Below are 22,819 nucleotides of genomic sequence, written 5' to 3'. Positions count from 1 at the left end.
GCAGTTACTCGTTAGTTTTGAATTTTATATTAAAAATATTTATTTGTTTGTTTTTTCATTAATTTTTATTTTTCATTTTGATAAAATCTGATAAACAGGTCGACACGACTGACCCGTTTAATAAATGGGTCGTGTTAGGGTTGAGGAATCTTGATCCGTTTAATAAACATGTCGGGTTAGTGTTGACCTATGTAGTCGAATACTCATGACTTGACACGACACGAACCCGACACGCGAACACGAATTACCACCCCTACTCAATCCCCTCACTAATCTTTTACCCTTTAATATATAGACTCTTTCACAGTTTCAAACTTTGAGTTTTTCCCATAAGCTTAAATTTTAAATCGTTAGAAAAAAAAAAGTTTAATTTCCCATATTTTTTCCTTTATCTCATCCCCTTCCCCTATATATGTGTGTGTGTTTTTCTCAAAAAAAAAAGGGAGTGAAAGCAATATACAACTTCTAGGTATATTGCTACACTTTGCATTTATTTATTTTTCCACTTTACCGTTTGGACTGGCTTTTTTGTTAGCTTTTAGTTTTTATCTTTTCTTATATTTTCAAAGTACAAGCATACTTTATCACCAAAAAAAAAAAAAAAAAAATCAGCAAAAAACGAAATAAGCTAATGCCAAACACACTTTATATACTTAGATTAATAGTTTGAACTTATTTTGGGATTAATTTTTCTTACAATCTTACCTCCTTGAATTGAAATCCCCTGTCTCGGCCATTCCAAATAGGGAACCAACAAGTTGTTAGTCACAACATTTAAGCCATACATTCATGCCTTAAAGAGAAGACCATCACTGCAGAAAATTACCAGGAAGTGTAGCAGCTGAAGAGCTACTTCCATCCGGGTTGGATTAGGTCTAGTCATGCCCTTATGGACACCTGGCCCAAATGCTAACATCTCCCACTTCCTCATTGTGGACATGACAGTCATGCTTCCCTCATATCAATATGTAACTCATTGTTTATGCTGACAGATAGATTGTGCGACATTCAAATTAATAATCTTGCATTGCCCTAATGTTAATTTGCCTAGGTCTAGTTGGTTTCCCAGTCGTGCCGCTTTAGAACACATCACTCGTGGCCATAAATAACATGCTAGAGTTGCAGGCACTAGAACATTTATCTTGTAACATAATCATAAGTCACATTGAGCATAGTCTGGGTCTTAATAATGACCAATACGATTCACACTGTGAGGAAACAGAGATTCAATCACTCACTTCCGTAGTTGGTCGTAAGACACATGCAGTATAATCACATGCTACGGTGAAGTTTTATTTTCCAAGTGTGTATATCTATTCTCTCTATATCATTGTATAGATCTAAGTCTAGTCGCTACATTATTTATAACCAGTATATGAGGTCTTTTGATGACCTCAAATAAAATTGGAATACACAAAGGAACCATTATATAAGTAATTGAGGATTCAACAGTGATAATAGTTTAGGGAAAAAAAAGAAGGAAAGATAGAAATCAACACCTTGCTAAAAGTGAAACCTCAAAACGTTTGCAACTATAACTTTCAAAACAAGGTCTGTTCATATCAGTGTGAAGATTCTTTAATTCGATCTAGAGTTGGATTACAACAATAACTTGCAAGTCATTACAGTAATTTCTTCTAAAAACTTGCTCTAAAACGTAACACTTGTCCTATCCCATCCTTTCCACACCTTAAAAAAGATCCTCTTGAAAAAGAAAGTACAAATTTCCTATGTAATTATTATTATTTTGATGTGAATTTCTAAGATTTTTAGAGGACCTAACTAATCCCCCGAGTGTTTGTAGTCTTCCTTTCTATGCATAACAAATAATTCTAAGGAGTAATCTCTTGGGGGGTTGCCTTAAGATCTTGGTTAGGAGATACTAATCCAAGACCTCATGGATCACATGAGTATTGAAAGCCACTCGACCAATCCCTTTAGATTACCTTAACAATTGACAGGCTACTATATATTTAATCTAAACAACATTGCAATTCTAAGGTTCTGAACTCCTCCGGGTTGGCACTGCTGCCACAGCTCTTTGGAGTAGGCCCATCATTCTCTGGATTATGGCTTCAAATGAAGGACGCTGTTCTGGATCACTGCTTGTTTTTAAGTAAATTAAGGTTTAGCTCAACTTGTAGGTTCAATATAAATATATAATAGTTGAAAAATAAATTACCTTTGCCAACAGTCTTTGATGATGGTTGCCACCTGGGGATCAAGGTCTTCTGGCAGGTCTAATCTTCTATTCATGAATCCCACAACTCCAACAACCTATCAAAATGGAAGACAATGGTCATAGAGGAGCTTCAACGGCTAGATAACTTGAATGTGTGTGTTTGAGAGAGACAGAGACCTGTAAAGCATTTAGGTTGTTCCATGGAATGGATTCCGTCATTAATTCCCACAGGATGACACCAAAACTGAACACATCAGATCTGCTTAGAAAGAAGGAGTTTCATTACTTCAGCATTTTTATAAGATTATCAATTTACCACTCAGAATTTTGAAGCTCAGTTTCTGTAAATTACTTTTCATTTGAAGGTTCATTCCTTAGGACTTCAGGGGCCATCCACTGAGGCTGCATTTAATAAATAAAAAATTAAAACAAACAAACAGTGGATGATTTTCAATGATAAAAGTTAGTTATGCATATGGATACAGAGTTAAAAAGAGATTTTACATTAGAAAATAATAGAAAAGAAAAGAGAGAATACAAATCATTACTGTTCCTCTCCCAGATTTTGCTGTTATAAAGGTTGAGTCCTTTAACCTCGACAGGCCGAAGTCTCCAACCTGACAAATTGAATTCCTTGTATAAGCAACTGCTATATGCTCAATCTGCTTGAATTATTTATAGCAATTAACCAGCACATATTACCTTGACAGTCCAGTTTTTATGGACGAGAAGGTTAGAAGATTTTAGGTCTCTATGTACTATTGGCGGATTTCTGTGATGCAAATAATTCATACCTCTAGCCTGCAGTAACATAATAGATTATGATGGCCCAAACTCAAGTTCAAAAAGTTGATACACACGCCATGTGCGCATACACACACACAGAGAGAGAGAGAGAGAGAGAGAGAGAGAGAACATACGACATCCAGGGCCATCCTCAGACGCCGTCTAATGTCTAATGCCTGATTGTTCTTGTGAAGTGTTTTGAAAAGGCTTCCTCTGACCATGCAAAACAAAATCTACTTAAAACACTGGAACATATATTTAGCATTAAAAGAGAGAAACGTAGGAGACTATGCAGAATCGCAGATAGTTGGGCTGATTGAATTGAACCCCAGTATGTACACATCACCCAGCATGAAGTATCCCAATTAATAAAAATATCACACGCTCACAAGGCGAATCCATGGGCTTCTAGAAAAATACTCTAAACAAGAAATTTTGAATGACATAGACATAGGCATGTACTCTCAGCCTTACCAATGAACTTTATTTAGCATGAAAGATGGAAAAATTCAATTCAACATAACAATCAAATACTACATTGCTAGGTGGACTGCATTAACTTAAGATATCATTAGTTTAACCACTCCTTAGAAACACTTCCATATCTATTACCTGGGTAGGAACTCTGTGACAATTGAAAGTCGCTCCTGCGTATATGCTGCCCCCATAAACAGCAGTACATTTGGATGTCTTAGTCTCTTCATTATATCAATCTGAAAAACATGCAAATGAGATCCTGGGATAAGGTTCTTCCTTTTGCCACCAAGATTTACAACTACAAGCAGTTGGCTGAGAGTTTAGAGATACCTCTTTTTTGAAGTCAAGTAAAGTTCCCTCACTATATTCATTCCCAAAGTAAACCTTAATGGCAACATCCTGTTATGAACACACAAAAAATTATTAATGTCAAGATATTGATTGAATAACCTTGCTTGGAACAGTAAATAGAGTAATTTGAGAATTTTAAATTTACCGATCCATTCCAAAGTCCATGATAAACAACAGCATAGAAACCTGTCAGGCAAGAACAGATACATATATTCATATCAAATGTCCAGCAACATTTCTTGTGTACATTCTTAAATTTCCATTTCCTGACTTTGTGCCTAAATCTTCTCATAAAATGTAAAGGGCAGCATAGTATAATTATAAATTAATAGAGTAATAAACTAAAAATGAAAGGAGGACCAACCTATTTTTGGGGAAAAAAATCTTCTCACAATTAGTTGTAATAAAATCATTTACTTCCATTATTCTAGTGATTGAAAATGAGTCAAATATTAATATATCAACTGTCATTGTTATTTAATTTTATCAGTGTGCATTTAACCTGAGACAGCCAGAGTAGTTGACAGTTCCAAATTTAATCTGGATCTACTTCACCATGGGCCAACATCATAATACGATGAATTGGCTTCAATTTTTAATCATAGAATGTAATTTAGATTCAGATAAAAATGAAGAATCTCAAGTATACCTTGGCCAATCTCTTCCCCAAAGTGAAGGTCTTGCCAGCGAATCTCACAATCTACTATAGAGTTTGACTCATTATCCCCTTTGCTTGATGAACTCCCATTGCTGCCAATGCTCTCCCCTGAATTTGGGAAATGTTTATCACCTGGTTGTCTTTGCATTTCATGTTCTATTTCCAAGGCTTTCAAGTTTGATACTTCTGGTTCCAACTCCTTCACTTTGAATTGGTGGCCTAATCTTGGCAATGGGTCTTCAGGTCTGGATAAACCAAAACACTCACAGCACTCCCTTGAAGAGGCTACAACAGAACTCCTCTCAAAGTCACTTTGTTCTCTCCTAGTTGCAAAGGAAGAATTTTTTCTGTGGGAGCTCTCTCCCTTATCCTCTGTATCAAGGGTGCAATGGTGTGAAGTTGATGCCTTTGGATCTCTAAAAGAATTAGGATTGTCTGTCACCTTGCTTTCTGAAGAATCAATTGCACCATTTTCTTGAATACTTCCATCATCTTCTTTACCACAGTTGCTATTTCCCTTAATGTGCTGCAGCTTTGCCAAGACCTTGGCTGCCTACAATCATCCAACCAGTCAATATAGAATAAATGTTGACAAAAGCAGAGGCTATACATACTGAAATGAAGGAATACAGATGCTCAGGTGATATCATTTTGAAAAAAAGCTGATTTTGACCCCAAACAACTAAGCAGTGGATTAACCAAACATGTTATGATTGATTCCAAAGAGATGAGCACGTACAGCTATTCAACCTTTATTATAATTTACCAAATCAAAAGCAATAAAAATGTATAGTAGTAAAAAGATATACAAATATGGTAACAAGGTAGAAAACCAATGAAGAACTTTTTTAAAGGAAAAACCACCCTGGGATCCAATCTCATAGAAAATTTAGAATGAAATAGTTACAATAATCTACTTACAAAATCTTTGTAAAGCTAGACTCTCTATTGTAACCTCAGCAAACACCCCACTTGCCTCCCACCATAATGGCCCTAAAATTTCTGGAATCCCTCTGCGCAAAGTTCCTCCACAGACAAACCTCATCCGTGACAACCTGGAACTCTGATTATCAACAATAGTAACCCCCTGTCAAAGAACTAACTCTGTGGGTTCAAGGAATCAAAGCTTTAGGCTTAAGGAGAAATTATCAAAGATAAAATTATAAAATCTCATAAGGAGAATCACTTCAGGGAGAGGAATTTAAAACATTTTATACTCAAGAAGGTTTTCTCTCAACGTAATATTGATTCAGTAGCCTCTCTTCTCTCAATTTGTGCAACATGGGTTGGTTTTATATAGGGAACCATTAGGTTAAGTCATAAGATCTTGAAAGTTGGTTTACTCTTTGTTGCAACTTCACTTGAGCTAGTGTCTAGTGAGGATTGAGTGAATTCTCAGGGACAACATAGTTATGCCAAATTCAAATAGTCATATCTCACTCATTTTAAATCCAACTAAGGTTAATTTGTGTTAGTTTTGAAGCCTCGAATGCCTACTTTCCAACGAAACAAGTTTTACTCAAGAATTCATTACTGTGTAAAAGATATGAGCAAAAGATCAACAACTCATCATCTTTGAGTAGATTAAATTCTTGTCATCTTTGAGCAATTTCTGAACCAGAATCAACCCTAGCACCACTATGTTGATACAATCCAAATTTGATATGCTTTGGTACTAGGATTTGACAACACATTTATGACCACTAACTCATTTTAGTAGGTCATGAAATGACTGAAAGCCCCAATGTTTTTAGTATCTAATGAAAAAGAAGGAAAAAAAAACAACTCTAAGAAGTGTACACAACACTGCAGTGTACCAGGTTTGGAACAAATGGCATGTAGAGAGAGATGTGCTAACTAAAAAATTGAGAGTATCAAAGCATTACTCCAATCAAGCAATAGTGTTTCATGGGAGGATGACTTTTGAGATAGCAAGGAGAGTGTAAAATTAATCCGCACTTTGGTCCATTTCTAGAGCCGATTTATTTAATTTTAAATTGGTAAGTAACACATGCATTCAGTGGGTCTTGAGCTTACAATCTCAACCTATGCCCACACTTAATTATGAGATGAGATAGTGCCAATTAATCCAAGGCTTGTTGGCCATTTCCGAAACCAATTCCAACCAGTGACTTGAGAAAATTATTACCAACTCATAATACCCAATTGTGGACTCATGATTGCATTGGATGAATACAAATCCAGAGTCCCATACTTGACAGAGTGATAGGTAGTGAAAGTATTTTTCAAGAGTCAAAGGTAAGAAACATAATACAATATATTTTATCCAAAAATACAGACATAAAATTGATTGAAGTCATTAAAAAAGGGATTTACCAGTGTACTAGTTTTGTCAAATTTAGCATCTTCACTATTTGTTGCAGTATCCTCCCTGTCCATGGGTGCATCACATGCATTTGATGTATCATCTCCATGTCTCCGTGATAAAAATTTTGAGGCCTGATTGGTCCAGCAGTTCAATTTTTAGAACACACTTTCAGAAACTAGAATTTAATTTGATTACTATGAAAACAGTTGTAATTACTAAAATAAGAGGAGGAAAGAGGAAGAAAGGAATTGTTAAAATTGTAACTCATAAGCACCAGATTGGAAACAGAAGATGCAATCAGTGGCACTGGTGCAATTGGTGGACGCTGGTGCCACTGAATCCTTTTCAAGTTTAACCCCCGTGGTCTAGGTTGGCCATTGACATGATCCTGATGTGATCTCAGGTTGACTGAACCTATACTATTAAATATGGCTGCATCACTTGAAACAGTGATAAAACTAGCAAGCTCACCATCCTCATACAATGGGCTTTTTGTCACTATTGCCATAAATATTTCACCTGACCTCTTCTTAAAGGGAAATTGACCTGACCAGGATTGCCCAGTGCTCAAGCTGTCCATGATTTTCTTAAGAGGTGCATAATAATCTTCAGCAACAAGAAGTTCAGCAACTTGTTTTCCAAGGACTTCATAGTCCTTCCACCCATAGAGACTTTCAGCAGAATAATTCCTAAAATATAAATTTTCCTTTGAGATAACAGCAATATTTGATAGTACTAACTTGCACAAGAAGTTTTTATGAAAAATATCTATTTCTTTCCTAATCTTAAGTGGAACCTCTTCATTTCTATGAGAAACACATAGCTAAGGATGAGATGGAATATGCATATTAGCAGATCCAGAGCATGCAGAAAAGATCTTAACAAATTCAAGAGATTGAGGCCTCTTTTATTATTCAAAAAAAGCAGCTTTAAAAATAGTCTAGAAAGAAATGATATGATCTTCTTGTGATACAATGTATCATTAAGCATATCTTATAACATTGTAAGGAAGGAAGGGAACAAGTTATTCTGTCCCCCTTTTTATATATGATGTGGCATTCCTTTTCCCAGTGTCTCAAACCATAAAAGCTTCGGTATTAGAATTTGGGCCTAGTAGAAGCACAATCAAACGAATTTTTATTTTATTTTTTAAAAGTAATCAGAAAGCTTTTATAAATGATAGAATAAAAAGACATACAAGAAGTTTATGATGATAAGCAACAAGAAAAAAGCTATCAGGAAACTAAGCTAAGGGAGGACAAAACTCAGAGAGAGAAGAACAATTAGTAAAGCCCCAACAACGAGACCACTCCAAAAGACTACGCTGGCATAAAAGTTTTAACTCAACCAATGTCTTCTCTTTGTCCTCAAAGGATCGACGATTTCGTTTCAACCACACAATCCACATTAAGCACCTTGGAACCAAGTTCCATATGTCCGACTTATGCTTCCCATGCCACTGATGCCAGCAAGATATCAAACCCGTCACCGATCCTGGCATAACCCAAAGAATACCAAAGGCCTGAAGCAAACAAGTCCATAGGGAATGGGTAACAGGGCAATGAAGAAGAAGGTGGTTTACCGACTCCCCATCCTTGCAACACATACAATACCTATTAACCAAAGGGCATCCCTTAAGCATAAGGTTATCCAAGGTGAGGATCTAACCATGAGCAGTAGACCACAGAAAGAACGCCACGCACTTAGGGATCTTTGGTTTCTAAACCCTCTTCCAAGGAAGCCAAGAATTCGAAGCACCCCGGATCACAAGGTAGTAAGACCGAGTGTCAAACTTACCATCCCCTTTAAGCCGCTAGTAAAGGGTATCTCTCCTACTACCATATGGAATACGAGTTTGGATAAGCCAAAGAATAGAATATGAAGCAGCCAACTCCCAATCTTCAAAAGCTCTATAAAACGTTAAATTCCACACTCTAATAGTACTCCCTTCTGAAATCCACAAAATCTCAGAGATACAGGTATCCTTGACCGCTAAACACACATAGAGCTCAGGATAGAGAACTTTTAGAGTAGTGTCACCAATCCACCTGTCATACCAAAAGCGGATACAAGTGTCTTCCCCTACTACAAAAGACAGATGCTTAGAAAAGCTCTCCCAACCTTCATTAATGCTTTTCCATAGGCCGTACCCATGGGACCTCCTACAAACATTAGTCCTCCACCCCCCTTGACCCTCACCATTTTTTGAGGAGATAACACGATGCCATAGGTGGGTATCTTCATGGCCATATCTCCACAGTCACTTCCCTAATAAAGCCTGATTAAACAGCATCACCTTTCTTATCCCCAATCCACCCATCTCAATGGGTAAACACACCTTATCCCATGCCACCAAAGGATATTTAAAACCCCCCTCAGAAGACCCCCAAAGGAAATTCCTCTGAATACTTTCCAATCTAGTCGCCACTGCTTTAGGAATAGTAAATAGAGATAGAAAATATGTCGGGAGACTTGAGAGAGTACTCTTTAGTAACATGAGCCTACCACCCTTAGATAAATAGAGACGCTTCCACCTAGAAAGTCTCTTCTCCATCTTCTCCAAAATAGGATTCCAGATCGAGGGTGACTTAAAAGAAGATCCCAACGGCATCCTCAAATATTTCATAGGCAAACTGCCCACTCTACAATGAAGAACATTAGCCAAAGCATCTAGATTATTCACCTCCCCAACGGCGACAATCTCGCTTTTCCCAACATTGACCTTCAAACCCGTAAACGCCTGAAAATAAGACAACACCAACCTTATTGACAGCAGCTACTCCCTAGAGGCCTCACAAAATAAGATGGTGTCATCCGCAAATAATAGATGGGAAATACTCACCCCAGCAGAGTTCACAGCTCCCACCTGAAATCCCCGAATAAGAAATATAAATATGCACACAGCCTATGTCCTAGGCAATGCCAACCAAAATCTAATGTCAACGATATGAATTACAATCTCTCAATCAAAGATCAAAAACTAAACTCATAGACTCTTACATCCAACACTCATAAGCCTCACTAACATAAACGTAAACATCTCTCACAAACCTCACAAGCATGAACCCACAAACCCAAATCCCTAGTACATCCAATATCTCTCTCTATTACACACCACAATATACAAACACTCAAACTACTCTTTAAAGAACCTACTCCATGTTCTTTTAAGTGTCTTCTCCTTTACTTACGTAGGAGGGCCCTTGGACCAAAGTGCACATATAGCATTGCTTTAAGAAGTAGATTTTTAACTATAGAGCTTTTGTGATATAGAGCTTCAATTGATAAAATCTTCAATGTTTTGAGTGTTTGGCAAATTACAGCGAATAGTACTTTAAAATTTTGGATTTATAAAGCATGAACAATATATTGTAGAGCTTTTTCCTTAAAACTCCAAATTTCAATTTTAATGAACCCCTTAAAGCTCTTTAGCAAAATTGCCATACATTGGAAATTTATGCTAAAAGAGTTTTAAGACTCTTAAAGAACTTTCCCATTAGTGCTTTAGCAGGCATTAATACACACACTCCAAGCCATCAAACCCATCACAAGACCGTCTATATATGAGACTTCAAAACCTATTCCTTGGTGGACTAAGAATACCTTACTTAGTGAATTAGGATAGGAATACCAGATTTCTTGCTTAAGAAGGAATAAACTTTCATCCCAAACCAAGAAGATCTAATCCAAGTCAAAATAGGAATTTTAAGCAAATTCTAACAAATCTCTACCTTGATTCAAATTCCATCAACTAATCTTCATTCTTTTTGCAGTAGCTCCACCTTAATCCAATTAATCTTTCCTCAACTAAGTTGATTTTTTTTTCTCATCTAATGATAACCTTTTGTGTGACTATATCGTACCAATTACAAACTTGTATAAATGAATAATATTCTCTTGAACTACACTAAGATCAACCTTGAGCTCTAATATTAGTTCCTTGAAATTTGGGGCTAGCAGAAATACATTCACACGAATAAGAAATAAAAACATTCACACAAGACAATAATATTTAATGTGGTTCGGTCAACTCCATGCTTCCATGATTACATTCATGGGCAACACCAATCAAAATCCACTATCAACAATAGGGATTACAATTGCTCTCAATTAAACCTCACAAGCCAAACTCATAGACTCTTATGAACAACACTCACAAGTCTCACTAATACAAACATAAACAAATACTCTCACAAAGACAAACTATCTCTCTCTCTCTCTCTCTCTTTCTCTCTCACACACACACATACAAACTCAATCCCAATGCCCTCAATTTTGAAATTGAAGGCCACATTGTAATTACACTATAATTAAAGAGGAAGTGCGATTGAATCAAGTTTTTTACAAATTAGTTACCATAAATTTGTGGGTAAGATTGGTCAGTGGAGGTTGGAATAAAATATGTTAAAATATAAAATAGTAAACAAGATCATTATTGAATCTCTGTATTGTGATTTAGATCCTTTACCTTTATTTACATATGAGACAAGGATATTAGAGATTAGAGAATGACAAGACATTAGGCATGGACGATTGAATTATCTTATGAATCTTATCATTGTGATGAAGACCCTGTACCTTTTGTTGACCTATGAGATAAGCATATAGACGTACAACAAGAGGCCTAGCATGTTAGGCATGACCAGATGAGGCTCAAGCTATTTAAACTTGCCTTGAGACTTAAGCCTGATTAGACTTTGAACTATGTTCTATATATTGTTGTTGGAGTTCCTTCAATTTGTCTCTACTACGCACAATAATTTGACTGTTGAGAAAGATAGCTGAAAAGGATACCCGGTCAACAGTTAGCATGAGTTTATCATCCATCCTCATTGATCTGCTTCCAACAGAGAAATATATATGTAGAAGCATATACACTAGTAGGCAAACAAGGATTAAAGGGCTCCATTAATTAAAAGTAAAAACATTGGAACCATTGCACCATTGATAGATGCACGTCTGTTGGTGCTCAATAAATTAAACTTGTCAATGTTAGCTAGGCTAACCAATTAAGCAGTCCCCTATCATTGTATATGTTAATATGTTATTAATAGTAACGTATAACGATATGGTATTTTCATTCCAGTGAGCAAGTAAGGATATGTTAACTGAAGAACCGGGATTTCCCATTTCTTTTTTGTTAGGCAAGATTTGAAACTAAGATCTAATTCCAGACCTTACTTTGCCTCAACAAAATTCTTGAATTTGAAAAATGGAACATCTCCGGATTAATTCTCAATCTGTATTGTCCACAACATGAAAGAATATGACACACACTAGCTAGCCTTCACGTCTTGCATTAAATTCCTATCCCAACTCTTTTTTCTTCTTTTTTTTTTTTCTAACCAATTCCTATCCCAACTCTTATTTTTATAATGAGAAAACCAGAAGATTGTAGTCCTAAAAATGAAGATATGCCTGTGTGAACTTCTGTCAAACATCTTTACACTTTGATAGAAAGATTAATATCTCCCACCAAAGTACACCACCATCCTATTCAACCTCTACTGCTTGTATATTAATTACTTCATTTACCTGCAGTACTTCAACTTCCGTCTTATCCAATTTAACATGGAGCTCACTTTTTTCCGTGACCTTATACCTTCACATTAATTAAACCACATCAAACATTCTATTCCTACATAACTGTTCCATCGAAACCACAACAGTACACTCACAACCAAACATGGTCAACAAAAATAAATAAAGTTCAGGAACATACAAACTTTCATGAAATCTCTTTGCATACAAAAACTCATACATATATATACATACATACCAGTATATGATCTCCCCAGAAGAAGCTGTGCACACGTGAACAGCATGACCCATATGCTCCAACACACTTCTGTACGGACCCCCAGCCCCAAAGAACCCAGGGAAGCAACCCCACCTCGAATCTGAGTATGAGCCCACCATTTCATCATCCACCTCCTTGTTCTTTATAACCTTATTATTTTCTTGAACCAGCTCATCAAACTGCTCTCTCAGCCTCTCGTGACTCGCCTCCAAACTCTGCAACCGATCCAGCAGAGCTTGGTACAGAGCAGTTTCTGATTTATCTCCGGCCATGGAGGTCCCCTGAGCCTCGCCGGAGAAAGCTTGCGCAATGCGCATAGTTGTGGTGGTGGTGGAGGTGGTGGTGGTCTACTATATTAGTTTATTACTTCAAGCTGGTGGTAGTGCTGGCAGCCATGACTTTTGTATTTGTATATATTAGTATTATATTTTTGTGTATATATTATTCTTATTATTATTTTGTTTTTAAAATATTATATGCGTGGTACTTAAGTTGTCGCCACGTGTCACTGGCGATCAGGGGAAGCTATCAGGTACGGACAGGTGTTGGGTTAACGGAACACGGTGGCGAATGGGGACATAGGATTTTGCGGCTTTCAGCTTTTGTAATGTTTTGCTGTTTGAAGAGGGTTCGCTATTGGTTGTTGACTTGTTGGTTGACGGAACTGAACAGGTTTTTTGTCTTGTTTTATTCTGAATTTGCCCCTGCCGCCATTGGTTTAAAAAAATAAAAAAAGAGCAAGTGGGATGGGTTAGGTTGCTTTACACGACTCATCCTACAATATGATATTCAATTATTTTTTACAACTTGCAGATGTGCTGACGTGGTGCTTGGTCAAAATCAAAATCAAGGAAAATGATTTATTGTGGAGGATATATTTCCCACCAATTGATTTATTAGTTTTTTTTTTTTTTAAATTATTAGCTTTACATACACTTTTTTAATAATAATTTAAGGTTGTGCTTGGCATTGGCTTCAAATTTTTTTTTTATACTATTTTGTTTATTTTTGTTATTATTCTTCGGCCTTATTATACTTTTTGTTACTATTTATAAATCTTATTATACTATTTCAGTTACTTTTTAGTTATATTTGTAATATTTTTAGCAATTTTTTTTTTAATTTCAACTAAATATGATATTCTCAAACCAACCCTAACTATTTTTTTTATAGATATAGTTTTTATATTATTAGGAAAACTGTACTTTCACTAAAATTTGCCAAAATGAGAAATAGGATCATATTTGATATTTGCCTTTATCTATTGGAAGCCAAATGGGTCTCCACAAAGAAAAAGTAGACATGACAATGAGAATGATTGAATTTATTTGAATGCATCATCTAACTAGTTGTTACACATTTCCGTAGCGTGTTAAGGATACAGAAAGATTCAAACATCTTACCATTAATTCTTAAAAGTTTCAAACCTTGATCACGTTCCATCAATTACTTTTAATTTTAAAATTAATAAGAAATAGTCATGCTGTTTTTTTTTTTAAATAATAATAATAATAATAATTGTAAGTGCACAATTTGTACCCGGACTCAAAAACAAGTGATGGGCTCAGGCCCAATGAGCCTTATACAATGAAATTTGTAGAGTATGGGTTTAAAACCTAGGTTTGGGATGTTGGAAGTTGATTAACAGGTTAGAGTGTCACAATCTATGCAAGTTGATAAATAAATATGACAAAAAAACCTCCTCGGACATAAGCCGAAGACAAATTGTATAGTATTTCTCTTTCTATGCCAAAGATTACAATTCTTAATTCTTTTTTTAGCTAAGAAGAAGGTCCCCCCTTCTTCTTTCCTCTCTCGTTTTCTTATATACTTCTTCTTCTTCTTCTTCCCTGTTTCATTCACGTGTCACACAAATCTTCCTCTTAGATACTTGTTCCATCCACCACCTTCTTGAAGTTTTAAAATAATAGCAGGAATGCTAAATTCTACTATTCAGAAGTCATTTATCCATTAATGTGGTCAGGGAGGTAGATGCATGTCCTTTAATATGGTGGTAGCAGTTTTTTTCTCAGATATTTCTCACACGTTCCTGCTTCTAAAGGGTGCTTAGACCACACTTTTACCCACCAGTTTTTCCAGAATTCTACCTCTAACTCGTTTAGTAAGTCTCAGGGCCATTGTTGGGCTTGTCCAAGGATATACTCCTCCTCGAACAACTCCTTGGACCACTATAGTGTGGACTGACCTGTAGGCCTATGGAACCTGACCAAACAGACTTGTATCAACTATCAACCAATCAGACCCAAAGCCCAAACGTTTGTTCAAACATTTTTACCCCCCACAATAACCTCTCAAAACTTTATTTTTCCCTCCCATCCGAGATGAGAAATAGAGTTTTGAACCAAACAGCGCATCCCCCACACACTTTGCAAACCTCCACACGTGTAGGGGTCCTTTCGTTCCCTGAAAACGTCTCTGACGCTTCGAAACCCGGAACGCACGCATTTATGACCGCAAGTTACATCCTGTTCCCCATATTCAACGGTGGGATACACATCCAACGGCCCAGATTTGCTCTAAAAATTTGAGCGGGAGAGTTTTAATTTTGAGGCCGCCTCCCGCACGTCAAAACGCCTGGGAACCCGTATCTCCATCCATTCTTTTAGAAATCAATCAAATCTAAGTGCCAAGGATTATCTTTTCTCTCAAGAAGCTCGTGAAGACTCGCCTAATCAACTCCCGTAAGTTCTCACTTTTCCTTACTCATTCCTTCTCGGCTTCTATCCTCAGCCACCATCTAGATCCCTTTCCTTCTTTAAACTTTCGTTTCCTTCCCACCAAATGGGTAGATTTAAGTGTCTAGTTGATACTGACGCCGGTATGGAGGGTTTTAGGGCCAAATATCAGATTCCTCACGACGTAGGCTTGAAATATTGCCTAGTAGAAGCCATAGGTGACGCTAGGAAAGAGGGAGAGGTTATCATTCCCATGATCGCCTTCATAGAAGGTGGGATGACCCTTCCCATGAAAAATGTAACCAGCGAATACCTACGTAACCACAGGTTATGCTCAGATCAATGCACACCAAACGTCTTTAGGGTCTTAGGTTGTGTCGATGCTTTAAACGAGCAAATGGGTTTGAACCTCACATGGCACGATGTTGCCTATATGTACGAGTGCCATAAACTCAAAAGTGTATGATACTACATTAAATCCAGGTCTAGCGTCATTAGGCTGATATCCTGTCTTCCCAATCCAACAAAGGCATGAAAGACAACTATCTCATCGCCTCGGGAAATTGGTATGACGGTCCTCACTGCCCAGTCGAATGGGGAGAGCCAGGTGTGACTTCATAGGAGTTAGATTTCCTAACCCATGACTCAATCCCGTTACCTTTGCCATTTTTGAATTATATTGCGTATTATTGTTTTTTTTTCTTGATATTTATCACTAATCCAACCATGCTCGTCTTCTCAAACGTTTCTTTTCATAGATAAACAACACGTACGTCCGCGTCTAAGCTTTTGCAACGTCGCAGACTTGAATCGCGTCCTTCGCTCCGAAGTCTTTGTCAGTGAAGACCTACAAGTGAGAGCTGCCCACCTGATACTAGAATACGATCCTTTATCAGCGGACTTCTAAGAAATTGACAACGTGATCACTGCGGGAGACAAACGACGCAGAAGGATAGACGTGGCACAACTCGGCTTCCTTTCTAGCCGCGAACTCCCAGACGATCCCTCCATCATCCTATACTCTCGCCCGATTGCAGCAATTCCTCTCTCAGCACATTCCCAGAAAACTGCCGTCCAAGAAGAGCCAGGGTCCTCGCAACAATCGTTAGACGAGGAGATAGACCAGTTTCGACTCGAGGAAGTTGAGAGACCTCGAGAAGATCCAGTCGTCATCCTCTCAGACAAAGAACACACGCCCCCCGAAACTTCGGGCATACAAGGTCTGGTAATTGCACAGCCTGATTCCAGCTCCGAAGAAGAAGATATGGACGCTCTACGGAAGCTGATGAATAAGAGGGGCATGAAAGTCTCTCAAAAGGGAACGGATGGGTCGCAGGTCCCTCCGTCCTTGCCACCACCCCCTCCTCCCTCCGATCCTAAGCCTCCCGTTCCGGAGCCTAAGAAGAAGAGGAAGAGTGAGGCCCATGAGGCAGATGTGAAGAGGCAGAAGAAGCTGAAACAACAACAACAACAACAACAACAACAACAACAACAACAATAGAAACCTAGCAAAGGCAAGGGACGTGCCTCTTCAGTGGAAAGCGGGAAGAACAGGGACCTTATCGAGGTAAACTGTACACCGGCTAACTGGTCTCCCGAGCTGAAACTGGACGAGGCACCAATCTCCTACCAATCTAGTATTAGGGTGTTTCAACAAGGTCACGCTCACCACCTGGCCGACGCCTTGGAACGTCCCCTTCTTCTGCCCAAGGACATAGACGCCTTGGACAAGATGAACCAGCAGCATCTGTTCCTTTCGCTAAAAAGGGACTTGGCTTTGGTGAGTATTTAAGTCTTATCCTCACTTTATTACTTTCATTACACCTTAACGAAAGAAACATTCTTATGTACTTTAGACTCGTGCTACTAATGATGCATTTATTTTGATATTTCACCACAGGCCATTCAGGAAGTCTTTGCTGCTGAGAAGTGGGTGGAAGATTATTGGAAGAAAGCTGCACTTGAACTGGAGCTTAGGCAGGAGACCGAGAAGTCCCTAGGCCAAGCTCTTGCGCAGAACGAGAAGCTAACCACACAGTTGGCAGAGCTAAAAAGGGAAAGGGACGGCACCGAGGCCAGCCTGAAGACAATGAGGACCCAGGTGGAGGGGCAACGCAAGCTTCTTCGTCAAAAGGATGAATACTTATCCAAAACTCAACAAGAAAACTTCGACCTGAAGAAGGAGCTTGCCAGGATGAGGGATAAGGCTTGTACCTTTAAGGACTCCATGGAGGCCGCAAAGAAGGTTGCTTACAGGGAAGGGGTGGAGGCGACAGAAAACCAACTAACTGAGGAGTTCGCCGAACTGTGCCGGGAATATTGTCAACAAGTGTGGGAGGAAGCCTTAAACGTGGCAGGGATTCCCACAGCCTTCGAGTTGAGGAAGCCCAAAAACATCTGGCTCCCCCAAGACATCCAGGTGATCGAAGAACTTCCTCCTGTCGACCCTGCCCCTGAGACAGTGTCTTCTACGCTCTCACCCATAATTCCAGAGCCCATTCCAACTCCTAAACAACCTGAGGGTTCCAACAAAGAGAAGGAACATGGCGATGGTGTCGAGAAGACTACGAGTCAAAGTGCCGAGCCCAATGTCCCTCCACCGGTGGCAACAGATAAGGGAAAACAAGCCCAGACCTCATTTGAAATAGAGCTAAAACGAACAGAGGCTGCCAGCACTTCTGGGCAGGACCCCCCTTCTAAGGCTTAGGGCTTAGGCTAGTTAGAACTTCTCTTTTTGTTATGTAACAAATTTTTAAGTTTTTTGCTTTGAATGTACATTAACAGAAATTAATGAGAAACTGTCTGGTTTGATTTTTATTTGACTTCCAATCTTTAGTATAAAAATACTCATCAACACAAAAATGAATGAATGGAACAACTAACTCCACTTCCAATATTTCAATTCGCCATAACTTTAAATAAAAGTACACATACTTAGCTGATACTTGTAAATCATGCCTTAATAGCATAATATATGTGACACAGCAATACACAATCAAAAACTTAACTTAGAATTCAATTTGGGGCATAAAGCAATCCAAGTGGTTTATCAACACCTCAACACTAATGTGGTATGGTTTCTGCTAATATTCCCAAAGTAGAGGGTCCAAGGACCCGACATAACCAAACTTCCTTTCAACAACAAGTAGGATGTCAATTTCCACAAGGCATGTGGTCCGACGACCATGCACGTCCAAGTTTCTATTTGATACTTAGAAACAGTAACTTGAAATGTTAATTTCCCCAAAGTAGAAGGTTTGAGGACCCGACATAACTAAGGTTCTATTTAACAAACAATAAGATATCAATTTCCACAAGGCATGTGGTCCGAGGACCATGCATGACCAAATTTCTGTTTGATACGTAGAAACAATGAGAGATAAACCCAAGTACATACTGATATTTTGAACAACGAACGATAAAAATACTTTTTATTAATAATAATACCTTCGTAGGTTGTTTACATTCTAGGGGCGTAGTACAATTTTTTCATCTAGATCAGCTAATCGATATGACCTTATGCCTGCTACAGAGATGATCCGATATGGTCCTTCCCAATTTGGTGCAAGCTTTCCCCATGCTGGGTTTTTGGCAGTACCCATGACCTTCCTCAACACCAAATCCCCAGGTGCTAGTGGCCTTGGTTTCACATGAGCATCATATCCTTGTTTAAGCTTCTGCTGATAATAAGCCATTTGGACCATGGCGGCCTCTCGCTGCTCCTCAACCAGATTCAGGCTTTTTTCAAGGAGGCCATCGTTATTTCCCGGGCTAAAAGAACTCGTCCTTAACATGGGGAAACCAGATTCTAAAGGTATCACCGCCTCGGCCCCATAGGTAATGGAGAAGGGCGTTTCTCCAGTGGATCTCCGTGGTGTGGTCCGATATGTCCACAAAACGTGTGGCAACTCCTCTACCCATCTACCCTTCGCATCATCCAGTCTCTTCTTAAGTCCACTAACTATGACTTTGTTAACGGCCTTGGCCTGCCCATTTTCCTGAGGAGAAGCTGTGGTGGAGTATCTATTTGTGATGCCCAGGTCATTACAATATTTCCTGAAAGCTTTACTATCAAATTGTACGCCATTATCTGAAACAAGTGTGTAAGGTACTCCAAATCTAGTGATAATATTCTTCCAGATAAACTTCTTGGAGTCGATATCCCTAATAATTGATAAAGGCTCAGCTTCGATCCACTTGGTGAAGTAATCAGTTCTCACGAGCAGCCACCTTTTGTTTCCCACAGCCCTCGGAAAAGGCCCAACTATATCCAGTCTCCATTGAGCGAATGGCTAAGGACTGGACAGAGGATTAAGGACTCCCCTAGGTTGATGAATATTGGGAGCAAACCTTTGGCATTGGTCACACTTTCTTGCGTAGTCTTGAGCTTCCCTCTGCATACTGGGCCACCAATATCCTTGAGTCAAAGCCTTATGGGCTAAGGATCTTCCCCCAGTATGGCTTCCGCAAATTCCCTCATGCAATTCTTCCAGAAGTGCCTCCGTTGCTTCAGGATGTACACACAGCAGGTATGGTCCGAAAAAGGAGCTTTTATATAACTTCTGATCCTCGGACAACTAGAACCGAGGCGCCTTTCCACGAATCTTATCTGCTTCAGACTTCTCCTCAGGTAGAATATCATTTTTTAGAAAAGAAACCACAGGGTCAATCCAGCTAGGTCCGGGCCTTATCAGATGGATATGGACGGCACTTGTAGTGGTTAGAGTTGGTTTCAGTAAGTTTTCGACAAGGATAGTCCTAGGTAAACATTGAGCCGAGGATGTTGCCAAAGTGGCCAATGAATCCGCATGTGTGTTTCCACTCCTAGAAACGTGCGAAAGGATGAAAGAATCAAACTCAGATTGTAAACATTTGACCTGGGTCAGATACTCTTGCATTCTTGGATCCTTGGCCTCCATGGTCCCTGTCACTTGGCCCACAACTAATTGAGAATCTGAGGACATATGAATTGCCTTTCCCCCCATTCTCCGTACCATATTCATACCGACCAAGACCGCTTCGTACTCGGCCTAGTTATTAGTGGCCGAGAACGCCAATCTCAATGATTTCTCAAAGATAATTCCCTTAGGGGATACCAAAACAAGTCTAACGCCAGACCCCCTCTGGTTGGCCACCCCATCGACATACGCTTTCCAAATCGGAGGTACTTTGCCCGTGATCGTGCCAACTGATTTTTCATTCATGTGTGATTCCTTCGCAGTTTCTTCTAACGATGGTTCGGCGAATTCTGCCACCAAATCCGCGAGAACCTAGCCCTTTACTGAGGTGCGTAGCATGTATTTGATATCAAAAGCTCCCAGAATAGTTCCCCACTTGGCTACCCTCCCTAAATAGTCAGCACTTCGTAACACCGACTTGAGAGGCAGTTGAGTCAAAACCACAACGGTGTGGGACTGGAAATAGTGAGGAAGCTTCCGCGTGGCATGGACTACAGCCAGGATTGCCTTCTCTAAAGGCAAATAACGCACCTCAGCTTCATTCAAAGATTTGCTGACATAATAAACCGGTCTTTGTACCCCGCCGTCGTCCCTTATAAGAACCAAGCTGACTGCATGGATAGCTACGGCTAGGTATGCAAACAGGATTTCATCGACCTCCGGCCGAGACATAATGGGTGGTCGGGAAAGATATTCCTTAAGTTGCTGGAAAGCTAAAGCACACTCCTCGGACCATTGGAATCTTTTCCATTTATTTAACAGTTGGAAAAAAGGCATACACCTGTCAGCTGACCGAGAGATAAATCTGCTGAGAGCAGCAGTCATCCCGGTCAATTTTTGAACTTTCTTTGGATTCCTTGGTGGTTGCAAGCCTTGAATGGCTCTGACCTGTGCCGAATTCACCTCTATTCCTCTATGAGTCACCATGTAGCCTAGGAACTTTTCGGAACCCACCGCAAAAGAACACTTTGAGGCGTTAAGACGCAGCTTGTACTTCCTAAGTATTTGAAAGGTGTCATCCAGATCTTTCACATGCATAGGTACTGCCTTACTCTTCACTACCATATCATCCACATATACCTCAATGGTCTTTCCAAGTTGCGATTCAAACATTCTAGTCATCATCCTTTGGTAAATAGCCCTGGCATTCTTCAACCCGAATGACATTACTTTATAGTGATAGTTCCCTGTTGGAGTAATGAAAGCAGTCTTCTCCTGATCACCCAACGCCAATGGTATTTGGTGATAACCCTGGAAAGTATATAAAAAACTCATCCGAGGATGCCCGACCGTAGCATCCACAAGCTGATCGATGCGGGGCATCGGGAACGAGTCCTTTGGGCAGGCTTTGTTCATATATATGAAGTCCACACATACTCTCCACTTTCTACTCTTCTTTTTCACTACAATTGTGTGCGCCAACCATTCTGGGTAGAAAACTTCTTTAATAGCACCAGCCCTTTTGAGCTTAAGTACCTCTTCTTTGACAGCCTCGAAATGCTCTTTCGAAGAACACCGAGGTGGTTGCCTCCTAGGAACAACGGCAGGGTTGACGTTCAAATGATGGCAAATGAAGCTTGGGTCAACCCCCGGAGCCTCATAGGGATCCCAAGCAAAGACATCGATATTGTTTTTTCAAAACTTCACCAATTCCATCTTCTCTTGGTGTGGTAACCGTACCCCAACTTGGAAGAACCTTTTGGGATCATTGGTTATGAGAAATCTCTCCAAATCTTCATACATGGCATCCTCTGCTGTCACCGCACTGGGCGCATCCAGAGTTGTTAATTGCTATAAGTCTTCCACAGCCGAGGCCGAGGGCTCTAATTTGGCTTGATGTAGTACTGCAGCCGATATGCATTGCCTTCCACTGATTGGCTGCCAAGAATTTCTTCGATGAATCCCCCCGAAGGGAATTTTACTTTAACATGCAAAGTCGAGGAGACGACACCTAAAGCATGCAGCCAGGGCCTGGCAAGGATGGCCGTGTATGGAGAATATGCGTCAACCACAATGAAATCCACATCGACCGTTTCCAAGCCAGACTGTACGGGCAATCGAATCTGTCCCTTTGGTATAACAGTCTTCCCTTCAAAACCTATCAATGGCGAGTCATAGGGAGTGAGATCCTCCAGTTTTAACTTAAACCCCTTGAATAAGTCAGGGTACATAACATTCGCACTACTACCTTGATCGATCATCACCCTTTTGACTTCGTAATTCCCTATCCTCAACGTGACCACCAGGGCGTCATCATGGGGTTGAATAGTCCCAACCTTATCTTCATCAGAGAATCCTAAAATAGGCACAGTCCCTCTGATCCTCTTCGGCTTCGAGCCTGACTCCTAGGCCTGGGAGTGTGACACTGCCATCACCCTGGTAGAATAGGAACCGGTCCTGCTAGGTGCAGCGAAGATGACGTTAATCGTCCCCAAGGACGACCGAGAAGAGTTGTTCTTCTGATTATTTGAACCAGATTGACTCCCTTTCCCATTTGGTTAATACAGGTGCTGCTTCAATTTTTCCTCCCTAACAAGCTGCTCTAAATGGTTCCAGAGGGTCCAACAATTCTCGGTGGTATG

At 39.5% G+C, this 22,819-nt stretch overlaps 1 protein-coding gene across 3 annotated transcripts; it reads right to left on the bottom strand.

The window, feature by feature from the left end:
• Positions 1-1,504: 1,504 nt before the first annotated feature.
• LOC142613817 (uncharacterized) lies at positions 1,505-12,976 on the bottom strand. Of its 3 annotated transcripts, XM_075786326.1 has the most exons (15): positions 12,563-12,855; positions 12,319-12,385; positions 7,058-7,472; positions 6,792-6,914; positions 4,446-5,007; positions 3,942-3,982; positions 3,776-3,844; positions 3,581-3,681; positions 3,103-3,181; positions 2,885-2,983; positions 2,731-2,799; positions 2,535-2,584; positions 2,360-2,441; positions 2,183-2,277; positions 1,505-2,102 (listed from the first exon to the last, which is right to left on the bottom strand). In XM_075786326.1, exons 1-15 carry the CDS (start codon positions 12,708-12,710, stop codon positions 1,997-1,999), a joined length of 2,106 nt encoding a protein of 701 aa, XP_075642441.1. In that variant the 5' UTR covers positions 12,711-12,855; the 3' UTR covers positions 1,505-1,996. The 3 variants fall into 3 exon arrangements, 2 of the variants coding, with proteins under 2 accessions (XP_075642441.1, XP_075642440.1); XM_075786325.1 differs by lacking the exon at positions 12,319-12,385 and having other exon boundaries at positions 12,563-12,976; XR_012840313.1 differs by lacking the exons at positions 1,505-2,102; positions 12,319-12,385 and having other exon boundaries at positions 2,221-2,277; positions 2,721-2,799; positions 12,563-12,976.
• Between the last annotated feature and the right edge of the window lie 9,843 nt (positions 12,977-22,819).

This window comes from Castanea sativa, chromosome 10 (assembly GCF_040712315.1).
Source record: "Castanea sativa cultivar Marrone di Chiusa Pesio chromosome 10, ASM4071231v1".
Lineage (NCBI taxonomy): Eukaryota > Viridiplantae > Streptophyta > Magnoliopsida > Fagales > Fagaceae > Castanea > Castanea sativa.
This window is presented reverse-complemented; position numbering and strand designations above follow the sequence as displayed.